Genomic DNA, 12,598 nt, shown 5'->3' on the forward strand with positions numbered 1-12,598 from the left:
CTTTCAAAATAATGGCATTCTTTCAAAAAAGGGAAGAAAGAACATCATTTCCAGAGGAAATTATCTTTTAAACTTTTGTGATTTCAGAATTTTTATTTATTTATTTATTATTTATTTTTTTATTTTATCAATTTAAAATTCTAGTTCAGGCTTTTTGTATCTTACTTACTTTAAAGAATAAATGAAACAGATTTAAATAACTACATATATCTGACAGTATTTAGTTATTTGCTTTTGTATTTTTTTTCAGCTACTTTATTGCTTCAACTCTTTCTTTACACTGTTTTTTAAGTTTAAAATATATAAATATGAAGATGTAGAGTATAGCAGTTTTGGTTATATCTATCACTTTAATTAATGTTATTATACTGCATTTTTAAATTGATTGTTGTGTTTTTGTAGAGAAAATAGTAACTTTGGTAAGGCATGAAAAATTCTTGGAATTATTCATGAAAAGTCATGAATTTGAAAATCTAAAATGTAGCAGATGCCCTGTAAATTGGTTAGTAAACAATTAATTGATTACTAAACAAATTATTGATTACTAAAGCAAAATTAGATAGGTGAATTCTTGAAGTTTTTATTTATTGTTTTGCCCATTTGTGGCATCAAGGTTATACATTTCTGTCCCATATTTGTTTGCTTTTACGAGGTGTTCAAATAAAAATATAACAAATTTTCACACACACAATTTATGCTTTCAAATAATTTTATTAACTGTTTATGACACTGACAGAATGAGAAAAAAAAAAAAAAACAATCGTACTGAATTCAGCTATTTACAAAACATATCAGAATCATAATTAAGATCAGAAACAATATTTTATATGGAAAGAAATATTTGTTAACACACATATCTATATATTTATATCTACAATCTTTTAGGAACATTGTATATGCTATAAAATTTTAACTTTAAAAGTAACTTGTCATATCAAAATACAAATTTTTTTGAGAATTCTATTCATTTTATTGTATATACTCTCCCCCCCCATGCCACAGCCATTCATTCTATTTTCTTTTACATTCAGATTCATTTCATTTATTAACATTCACATTCAATCATGAAAAACAATGTATTAAGTACATTACAAAAATAATGCAAGTTTAATTAACATTTCAGATGATGATACTGGGTGTAATGAATACAAGTGACTTTGTTTTGGTTATTAATCTTAGTACTGCGAATAATACAAAACTGGAAGCACTTCTGTTAAATCACTCTTAATTTGACAAACACAATTATGTATTTAGAGAATAAGAATATATTTCAATGACACCTGAATTTAGTTATTCTGATTTAAAATTGTACAAAAACCGATTTATTTATAATTTTATTATTACATTACACGAGACAACCTTTAGCATTTTGTGTTTGTTGAGGAATTAATTTCTTTATTTCATTAAATTTGATGTTATCTTTCATATTCTTTTAAGGTATCTTAGTTTTCATTTATTTAGCTTAGTTTTCTTAGTTTATATTTCTTTCTTATTCTTGCTGGGCTTAAGCTTTATTGTAATCTTCATGCTTTAAAATATATTTTAATTTTTTATTTTGTTTTGAAAGAATATAACTTATAGGATATCTATATGTTATATTCTTTCTTCATCATATTGTCTATTTGACAGAAAGGAAAGATTTTTTTTTGAAAATTATTATTTTTCAAAAAGTTAAGTTTAAAAAAAAATTGTGACTGGCAGAATAGCTCCATGATTAACGATCCAGCAGTTAGTAGGAAATATTATTCATTAAGAAATTAGGTCAACAGCAAATACTTTTCTCATGCAAGAAAGCGCAGTTTTTCCTGTTATCATAATCTAACTGAAATGATTTAGATTGAGCTAATATCGAGAAGCATTGTGGGGCATTCTATGTGTTTGTATAGCTTTTCTGGCTATTGAAACAATTTAGTCAAAAATTTATTTTTAAATTGAATTGAACATAAATATGTATTTAATTTTTAAAATACTATTCTCTTCTTGCGCGTATTGAATGGTGCAACCAAATGAAACATGATGAACTTATTGCTTGTTACTCACCTTTATACTCACACAATATTCTCATATCATCATCACAACTGAAAGTAAATAAACCAAAAGAAAAATCTTGTTCAAATGCCATTATTCCACAATCCCATTCCCTTTCCTCACCCTCACTCCACCGATCTTTTTCTTCAACTCTGTAAACAAAACAAAAAAACATTTTTTAAAAAAAATATAAATTTGAGTTTCAATGACATGTATCGAACATTAGAATTACAATAATTTTTTTTAAGCCTTAAAGTGATTTGAACATTTTTTTGAATTATTTTTAAATTAAGGTCAAAAATTAAACCTACTATAAATGAGTTAGAGCTTTTTTGTTGCCAGATTTTAAAAGTGTGTGTTTGTGGGTTAATTTTAGCACTCTTCAATTCTGAGAAAAATCTAATTAAACTATGCCCCATCCCTTTCAGGGGCGGTAGGAAAAAACTGCCCCTTATTATTTTTGAGAATAATAAGAGGGGTTGTTTTTACTGGTTGACTAAAATTTGAAATAGTTTTTATCTCGTAAACTTTATAGTTTGTAAACAACCTACTTTAAAGTTTTTATTTTAAACAAAATAAACAGATAAATCAGATTGATTCATGCGTGCAGTGATCACATTTTTTAAGACGTTTTTTTGACAGTCATTTTGGTTCAAATTTTTCTGTCCCACAAAGGGTAAATAATTTAAAATGATCCACCTAAAGGCTTGTGTATAGAAAAATAGACGTATTCATATTTGGAATTTTTTAACCAACCCCTTACTGTATAGATCTTTTCTTTTTCTTTTTTTTTGAAGCCAGATCTTCTAAAAATCTACAATAGAATTTCTTATTTTAGTTTTAAAAGTGTAGATGCTGCTAGTACAATGAGATAAGTTTGCAAAAATTTTGACGCTTCAGTTCTATTTTAGCCCTCTTTTATATTATCCCTCTTTTATTATTCTTATTTTCAATTTAGTTTTTGTCTGTTCTTAAACCTTTTATTATGTCTTCAAACTTCTTTGAACATCGAGTTATTTTTGAACCTTTTATAATTTTTTTAAAAATTAAATGCAAATACTAAAAAAAATTTTTTTTAAAAAAAATAGTTTTAGTTCATTATTTTCTTTGTTAGAGACACTGCAAAACTGCAAGATAATATGTACCATTGGCTTTTTCTATCTTTTGTGTTAACTAATAAATGAAGTAAAAACATCTCATTCAGGTCAGTTGAAAGTACTTTTTAATTTACTTAAAAAAATTTAAATTAATTGATTGGTTTGAAGGTATTATATACATGCATAAAAAATTGTGGCCAAACATGGCAAGCATCCAGCCCCATTTTTAAGGATCTTTTAATGGTAATGCTTTTGACTCTGATTTGCTTTTGAATTGTCACCCTTCTCTTCAAACTTTCACACCAAAACCTTAGAATATAGAAAAGAGAAGAAGTCCAGCCCTTCGAATACATAAATAATGTGCGGAACTGCTCGGTTCAGTATGTCATACAAGAAAAACAACTTACAGGGTGAGTAAAATACTCAGATTTAGCAGAGTGTCATTTGAACTAAGATCCAGCGCACGCACATAAGAAGCTAAGTGACAACCAAACGGTACGTCATCTGTGAACTGTTTATTGGACAGCTTTACATGTATGGTTGGGGTACGCTGAACCACCATTTTATTCTTTCTTTCAATGCTAAAATGTGTATGCAGATTTAATTAACATGAATGACATAAAAGCATTTTTAAAGACATAAATGAATTCATAAATTCATATCTTAATTAATGGTATAGGACTATTTATCAATAGTGTAAAAACGTGGAGCAAACCAACGATAAAAAAAGACAACTTTTCTTCTTCACACCAACGCTTCCCAGAACCCCAGTATTGGTTAGGAGGAGAGGAGGGTTCCGTTTCAAGAATCTCTGCTGTTGTGCCTCTTAATGTTGTTTTTTCCTTTATACACATGGACCGCATCTAACCTTGGAGTACTGATTTACATTATCTCAATGGAAGCTAGACTTCTTTCCTTATGTATATTCTTTGCCACAACAATCATTAGAACTTTTAGCCTCTCAAAATTGCCATATTTAACTTTCCTCTTGTTGCATCTATTGTCAGGTTGGAACTCACTATGCCTAGCTGTCTATTAAAGCGTGAGAGTAATTGTGCATTGCAAAAATGAATATTGAAATATATCATTTACCCATTATCGTATTGCCATGATCCATCATCCATTTTCTTTAATCCTAAGAACACTCCTCCATCTAGAGGCGAGCTGAGAATTGCTGAAGCCACGCTTTTCGTGGAACTGGCATCTTTGTAAGGGAACAGATGGCCATCTATGCAAAAATTTGGTGCAGTTCTGTAGGACTCTTTTCGAGGAAACAAAAAGAGGCATTTATCGTGGTAGTTGACGTAGCTCAGTTGTTCATGATGACAAGCTGCAAAAAGTAAGGAAATTTATTGTTAGTGAAATAAATAAATATAAAGGATGTTCAATAATCATTAACTCTTTTAGTAGCATATTTTTTAAAAATTAGTATTAAAACGAACGAAAGGCACTACCAAAATCTGACACCCCCATCGGGGTCAGAGGCAATCGGACAATGAAGGCGTGTTTAAATTGTTTTATACCAGTTTTATTGTCAAGTACAGTTTTTCATAATCGCTTCTCTATGAATTTATAATCTTTTTTTAATCGGAATTTTATTTCCTTAATTTTTACCTTTAAGCACCGAAATTAAGGACTGTATTTAAGGTACCCTTTGTCTATTATTAGAGAAAAACAAACATAACTGCTATAAAATTTCGTATTCTTTTAAACATATACGTACGGATTTGGAAAAATTTTGTGAAATGACGTAAAAAGTGTTTCTAACTTACATAATATTTTCCTGTAATTTATCTTTAAAAAAAATTAACTCTTTTTTTTTTGTAAACTGAATATTTTTATAACTTAATTTCAATTTAGTGATTATAATTCTACTTTCCTTTTAAGTTTTTATAAATCTGCATGTGTATATATTTTGTAGAAAATTAACTTTTTTTAAAGCTTTGACTCTACAAAAATGAAAATTTTTCTCAGAGTTAGGGACCCCACTTTTTAGGATTCAGCATGCTATGAAATGTAAAGTAGCATATCAGCTATTTATTTTCATATTAAATTGTACTAAAATATCAGACGCAAATTACGTTTTGTTAGACAACGTAGCGACCTGATAAAGAAGAATAGGCATAACGTGTATGATAACACGAAACGGGACATTGTTCAGCTTTGTTGTTTTAAAATCGTGTTGAACGTCTTAGATTTTGAAGAATTTATAGATAAAGACGAAGTTGGTTGATAACTCATAAACGTAAGGGATTATTTTATTCATTAAAGTACACTTATTGGCCGATAAATTAACAACTTGGGATATTTTATCTTGCCCTGTTCGCAGTGCACCCACCTGTGTCTGTTGGGAGTATCTTGATATAAGACATGCTCTACTGACACGGAAGGGGGACCCTGGTATTTTTCAAGGGTAAACACGTCATGCAAATGGCAAATCAAATTCCTCCTAGAATCGAGAATTCCTCCTAGAATTAATCGAAGGTTTCTAATCCATTGCCCAGTGTGTGTGTGTGTATGCACCCATATTGACTTCACACTTTTTCTGTTTAAGCGGCAGATTGTACAGATTGGTGGTACAACATTCTGGCAGACGAGAGTCAAAAAAGTTGGTATTCAAAGTTGGGCCTACATCCTTGTGAATGTTCGTCTATAGAGACATCAGCAGCAGGTTGCAACTTAGGAAACCTGCTCTAATACTTTCTTTTAAACAAAAATGTCGTGTTAATCCGTCTTTGTGCTGTGTTGTTTCTGTTACCTGTCTTGCATGTTTTAGTCTCCGAGATTGTGGGCATTGAATGATACTTGTTATCATGATCCGGACCTATTTTTGAACAATATCTCAAAATCATTTTGTGTAAAACACATTTATATTTTCAAATTTTATATATTTTGCTTAAATTATTTATTAGGATAAAAAAAAGGAAAAAAGAATTCTTACGCATTTTGTCTAATTCACACAAAAATACTACTTCTTGATTGCAAGCAAAAGGCTCCACTTTGAAATCGTTTCCAGCTGCTACCACTGCACAATTCAGGCTTTCGGGATCTCTTACCCACAATGGATAGTCGTCTTGTTGAACAGTTCCTTCGTTGTTCTCATATATCCACTTCTTTGATCCAAATCCATCCTCTTTTTTCATTCCTATTCATCAAAAGACAATTGCCAATAAAAAAAAACAGTGAGAAACATCGTAAAATTTAACTGTTATTAGTGTTATTTTCTTACTTATATTAAAATGTACAGCGCGCGCGCAGAAAAAAAAAAAAAAAAACTTAACCACCCTGAATAATTTTTAATTTGATGATCGGATAACGTCCGAGGACTCAATCTCAATGGACACAGAGGTGACCTCAAATAAGCCTTAAATATGAAATAAACATGTTTTTTTCCCTAACAGATTCGGATTTCTAAACCCCTAAATATAGGGGGTAGCCTACAATCTAGGAAATATGGTTCCAATAGTTTGGACCCTTTATTGTTGATTTAACTTTTTACGTGTTTCGCCATATTGAGAACTTTTTAAGCAAATTGAAAAATTTTTGCACACATTAAATTCGTTCATCCAAAGATCTCAGGCAAAAAAAAAAAAACTTTTAGTACGCATTATTTTATTTAGTAATAAAATAATATATGGATATTAGTCGAAAAAAGTTTGAATTGTAAAGTAATAATTTTTTAGATCATATTTAAAATGTAATTTTTCATGGAAAAATTCGAACGGAATCAGTTGTTCAGTTCTCGTTATTCGAGCGAAAGTAGTTCATGATAAAAGGCATTTTAAATGCATGACTTATTTAAAATTTGATATCTAAGGAACTATTTGATAGATTTTGCTCAAAATTTGAATTTTGCCATGTAAAATTACGATGTTTAAAGTGTAAAAAATTGTAAACATTCAATTTTTCTTGATTTTTAAATAAAATAATAATAAATAAATGTTTACTAAAAGTTATTTCAATTAAATAAATGTTGTTACAACGCAGAGATCACTGCTTCTTATAAAAAAAGATAAGCGAAACATTATTGTATTAGTCGTCTAGTTATATAAGATTTCTAGACAGCCAAAACACATTATAAATTTAAAATAGATTTATTCCTAAAGAATAAAACTAAAATGCATGATTTGATAAAAAGGGGAAAGTTAATATCTACTTTATTTCGCCATTTTTAATAGGATTTTGTTACCGCCAAAAACGATTAAAGAGAATACGACATTAAAGGTTTACTACTTCGATTGTTAATGTAAAAAGGAAAAACCCAGCATCCATATTTTCTATTTAAAACAAATGTTAAAATTTGTTTCCTAATTTTAGAGATGATTACGGTAGAATAATTTGTTACCCAAAAAATGTCTTGATCTAATTTTTTTTTCATTTAAAAAAAATAAGTAAATTAAATAAAACTTGAAATTAGCAAACGAGTTTGAAAATCCACCATTTATAGAACACTTTGCTTCAAATTTTGTGTATTAAGGCTTATTGAATTTCATTAACAATTTGTAACTCATTAATAATTTGTTACCCAAAAAATGTCTTGATCTAATTTTTTTTTCATTTAAAAAAAATTAATTAAATAAAACTTAAAATTAGCAAGCGAATTTGAAAATCCACCATTTATAGAACAGTTTGCTTAACATTTTTCTTCCTAACTTGAGATAATTTCTTCTTTATATAATTATTATCTAAATTACTGTCATTTTAATTTTTAAATCATTAAGGATTAGTAAATTTATAAACAACTGTATATTAAGGCTTATTGAATTTCATTAACAATTTGTAAGCTCCATAATATCTGAAAACCAGTTTTGACATTTTTTTAAAAATAGAATATGTACTTAAAGAATTTTCATATCCTATACTTTAATACTGATGGTATGGCAACAGTCTTAGTTAAAGATTATTGTATAAAATTAAATCAATTTGTATGCATGCAAAATAATGAATTAATTCTCTCGAAAACTATCTAAATATTTTTTGTTTTTAAATTTAGAGCATTCCTGAAAGAGAGCTGTGATATCATATTCATTGCTTTTATTGGATTCTTTTGACGTTTTCATAATGGAAGATTAGTGACTGATATTAAATTATGGAGTTAAGAATCTTCATTAGCTTTATTTTAATCTTCATTAAGCTCCAGCTTGGAAACGTTTATAAAAAACAAATTTTATGAATGTTATGAACAAATACAAATTTTATGAACACATTTTATAAAAGCAAACAATTTCGAGCTTAGTTTGTATAATAGAAAAAAATCCCAAGAGATGACAGTTGTAATGAATCAAGATAATTGTAAGTATTGAGTTTTTATCAAGTCTCAGTTTAACTATACTGTTTAGTAAAAGCTTTTAATTTTTTTTAAAAGAAGTGCAAATGCAATTAAACCGCACTAAATAATTCAGTGAATTATGTTTGCATTTCGGATTTAATTTTAATTTTGCTTCTGAAACATAACTTATTAAAATTCGCAAACGATAAAATAGATTTTGTATATTTTCGAATTTTTAATATGAAGTATTATTTTTTTAACATTAGGACCAAATGTAGAGTACTCTAAAATATTTTTTATTGAATTTTGTTTTTGGCAGGTACAACGATTGTTGTCATAAATTTTGTACTTTGAAAAGAATTCAACAAATAATTTAATTGTAGCATTATTATGATAATTTATTTTTGTATAATAATAGCGTTACTTTAAAATATGGTGTTAATATTTATTCGATTCTTTTTTTATATGTTTCATAAATTAATTTGTCTATCCTTTTTAAAATCTTGAAAGTTGGCGTGCTATTTTCTATTTTTTTTTTTTTTTTTGGAATGAGGGGGAATCACAGGCTGTCAACTTTTACACGTTTTGAATTATTTTAAATTAAATTTTTAATAACGATTTTCTGGTAGATTATGCTTCTCCCGTAAAATTTGTGTTTTAACCCTTTGACGTAGATGGGGTACCTGTGTCCCTTTTAAATATTTTTTTCTGAAACTCTAATTACAAGTAAAACTAATTTTTTGGCATTTTTTAATCATAAAAAAAATAGTCTAATAGTTACTGAAATAGTCTGTTAGATTATCAGAATCGTACTTGTGCTGAAGTATAAAAATTCAAAAATAGGTAGTTCGAATTTTTTTTCATTCATATTCAAAAATTTATCAATAATTGGTTTTGTAAATTTAAAAAAAATTCAGTGATGAAAAACTGTTTCACTTAGATCTAAATAACTGTGAATAAGTACAAAGTACAATAAGTACAGTTTCCGTTTCTAAAAGCGCTATATGTTGAGCCACCTCAGCTAGATTTGGCATGTGACATTTTTAGCGGCAATCATTGGTCGATTCGCCGCGTAAGAGAAATAGTAACGTAAACAAAACAAAGCAAACGTTGACACCGGCGGAAAAGAAATACAGCCAAAATTAGGGAGCCACGTAAGAGAATTATATATGTTAGATATAGCGTAATAAATAAATACAAAAGAAAAAAAAATGCGAAGAAAATTAAGAATGTTTCCATGTTTTCTCTACATTTGATATATATATATATATATATATATATATATATATATATATATATATATATATATATATATATATATATATATATATATATATATAGTATATGTACTGGATTTGAGTTCACACACACTGCTGTATATTTACACACTGTTATAAACACACACACTGTATATTTATGATTATAAATATTAATAATTCAAAAATAGATATAGTACCGTTGAATGCTGCAAGGTTATTTAGTTCTGTTTTTAACTGTTTAGTTTTAGTTTACTAAGCAAAATTTGTTTTTAAGTACTTTTACCTACATTTAAATGTATTCAAATAAAGTATTTGTACCAATGTATACTTGCTGAGGGATTAGATTTTTGATGTTATCTCTTATCTTCTTAGCCAATTCCTTGTAAGCATCATCATTTAGTCGTTTCATAAATGGGCGGCCGCCTCCTGCCTCATTCGTACAGTACGATTCCTTGTCGCTTAGCTTAATTTTTCTGCTTGAAACATGGATGCATGTTTTTCCAGCTTCCAACCAGTAGTACATTTGAGGACAGTCTATTTAAATAAATAAAAACGGCACTAATTACAAAAATATATCAAAATTCGTTTTCGAAATGACTTAACTTTATTCAATAATTTTGTTAAAATTAGTTTATTGTTGAAACTTGAAAAAAAAATTATGTTTACCCAGAAAATTTATTGTAACTAATGTCATATTAGTTAGAATAAATTTCTTCACTTTTTTTTAAAGTGTTATTTACTTTTAATATTACCTCAATTGTTTCAAAATCTTTTTTTGTTGAATACTTACCCCAATATCGTAAAAAATATCAAACTATAAAATACTATAAATGTAAAATACTGCAAGTGCTTATATGATGGTTTTTGGGGCATTTTTATTAACCGGAAAATCTCAAGTTTTATTTTGTTTTCACTAGCTTAAGATGTGATATTTCGTAAAGTGGTGGTAAAGCTTCTGAAGAACTTTCTTAAGTTTTTAAGCTCGTTATTTTCCGAAGATTGCTGCCTTAGAGAAGATGACGTTGAATGGAAAAACGGATAAATCTGAAGAGTTTTTATCAAAAAATAACATTTATTTAAAGCATCAACCACACATCAACAAAGCAAAAGATAATTACGATTCCCGTAAAGCGTTAGAATACAGCTTAAAATAAAACAATTTCCAATAATTATTGGGTTAGCTGCATATTTTAAGACCCTATAAGGGATCTTAAAATGGTTACTTGCCCAGAAAATAAATAAAAAAAGCTTATGAGCGAACGGAACTTAATTTTAAAATTTATGTTCTCAATCTTAATGCAAAAAGTTGATCGCTGAATAAAAATCTAACAAACGCTATGTTTTTGCGTTCAAACAAACATAATTCTATGATTTTAACTTATTACGTTATGTCTTAAGATAAACTCATTTGAACCGGTGTCTAAAATTATTAACCGTTTTACAGTTATTATTTTTTAATGTAAATTACATTAATATGTTATTATAAATTACCGTTAAGGTGATTCGTTTCAAATATATGTAACTTAACGATCTGTTTCATGCACAATGCGTTGCTTTACATGAACAAATTTTATTTAATATATTAGTCAATTAATTTAATTAAGTTAGGATTAGTACTTACATATTAGTTAGAATAAATATGTTCGAGGCAATTCTTATTGATGTATTATTGATAATTAATGTATCTTATAAAACGTTAAAAAAGCACTGTTTGCGAACAAATATCCTATATAAATATCTTTTTTCATATAATTTTTCTTTTTCAAATGAGAATTTGGTAAATACGTTTAAAGAGACAGTATTTGATTTCTTTTGCAAAATAGAAGCCAAATTTATACTAAGATAACATTTGTTAAAATGTTTGATGATTATCTTTCAGTAATTTGTAATTTTATTTACTTTTAATTAAAAGAAATTGAATTCTTAGTTGAATATTTTTTTTTGTTTTACTTATATAATTTTAACATATTCTGCAATTTATTTCATGCCATGTATTTTAGAATTAAAGAAAAAACTCACTTTCCGAATTCACTACGGAGAATGTAAATAAGAGTAATAAGAATATTTCGCTGATCATGTTAAGTTTGGCGATTCAAGCTTATATGATGATATACTACTTTGAAACAAGTATTCATTCTAAATTAGTGTCTATATGTATGCGGGGCTTTATATATCTTGACAACCAACATTATAATTGATATTTATAAAAAAAATAATATCAATTCCCAATTATACGAGTAAAAACATGAAAATAGCTTTAAATCTCATGAATGTTATTTCCTCAACAGAAACAAATTACATCCATTAGTAACTATGTGCGTTTCGCTTTGAATTGAATTTGTTTTCTTAACTACGCAAATATCTATATTTGTTAGTATATTTTGTTTTAATAAGAAAACTTAGATTTCATCCTATATTCTCGTTGCTAAGCTCCTTCAAAATAAAGTCGTGTCTAATGCTTGTAATACATTATGATTGATGAAATACTTAACTTTAAGAAAGTTGCAAAAAGTTTCACTGAAAAATGCCAAAATAGCTGCGTATATTTTAGGTGTAGCGGGTATTTGTTATCATTTGATGTGTGTAAAGAATTAAGGAGTTTTTTTTTATATCGATTTTAATTTATGTTAATTTTTCAGTGGAAATATTTAAAAAATACCGATTTTTGAGAATTACATAAAGCGTATTATAACTTATGTAAATAGTAGTTCTGAAAATATAGTAATGCATTAATCTTTTATAATAAAAGGAAGAGTTCTTGTGTCTCTCTTATAAGTCCAGTAGCGTTTAAGTTCCTAAAATTGGTCCTAATAAGGTCTTAACGTTGTGTCTTAAAATTTGAACAGCAAATGGAAGGGATAATTTAGGTCCCGAGCCTAAAATTCGTTCAAAAATTTCTGTATTAGTCCATTCGGGGAAGGGGGTAAAAAACAAATTTTTCTTTT

The 12,598-nt window shown here is 27.6% G+C and overlaps 1 protein-coding gene across 1 annotated transcript; it reads right to left on the reverse strand.

Annotated features, from left to right (window-relative positions):
- Positions 1–1,546: 1,546 nt before the first annotated feature.
- Positions 1,547–11,787, reverse strand: LOC107450557 (uncharacterized). The gene is made up of 5 exons (XM_043046441.3): positions 11,673–11,787; positions 9,972–10,187; positions 6,067–6,270; positions 4,218–4,455; positions 1,547–2,180 (listed from the first exon to the last, which is right to left on the reverse strand). The coding sequence occupies exons 1-5, from the start codon at positions 11,728–11,730 to the stop codon at positions 2,033–2,035; spliced, it is 864 nt and encodes a 287-aa protein (XP_042902375.3). The 5' UTR covers positions 11,731–11,787; the 3' UTR covers positions 1,547–2,032.
- Positions 11,788–12,598: the final 811 nt, after the last annotated feature.

This window comes from Parasteatoda tepidariorum, chromosome 7 (assembly GCF_982258835.1).
Source record: "Parasteatoda tepidariorum strain Cologne lab strain chromosome 7, Ptep-v5.0, whole genome shotgun sequence".
Taxonomy (NCBI): domain Eukaryota; kingdom Metazoa; phylum Arthropoda; class Arachnida; order Araneae; family Theridiidae; genus Parasteatoda; species Parasteatoda tepidariorum.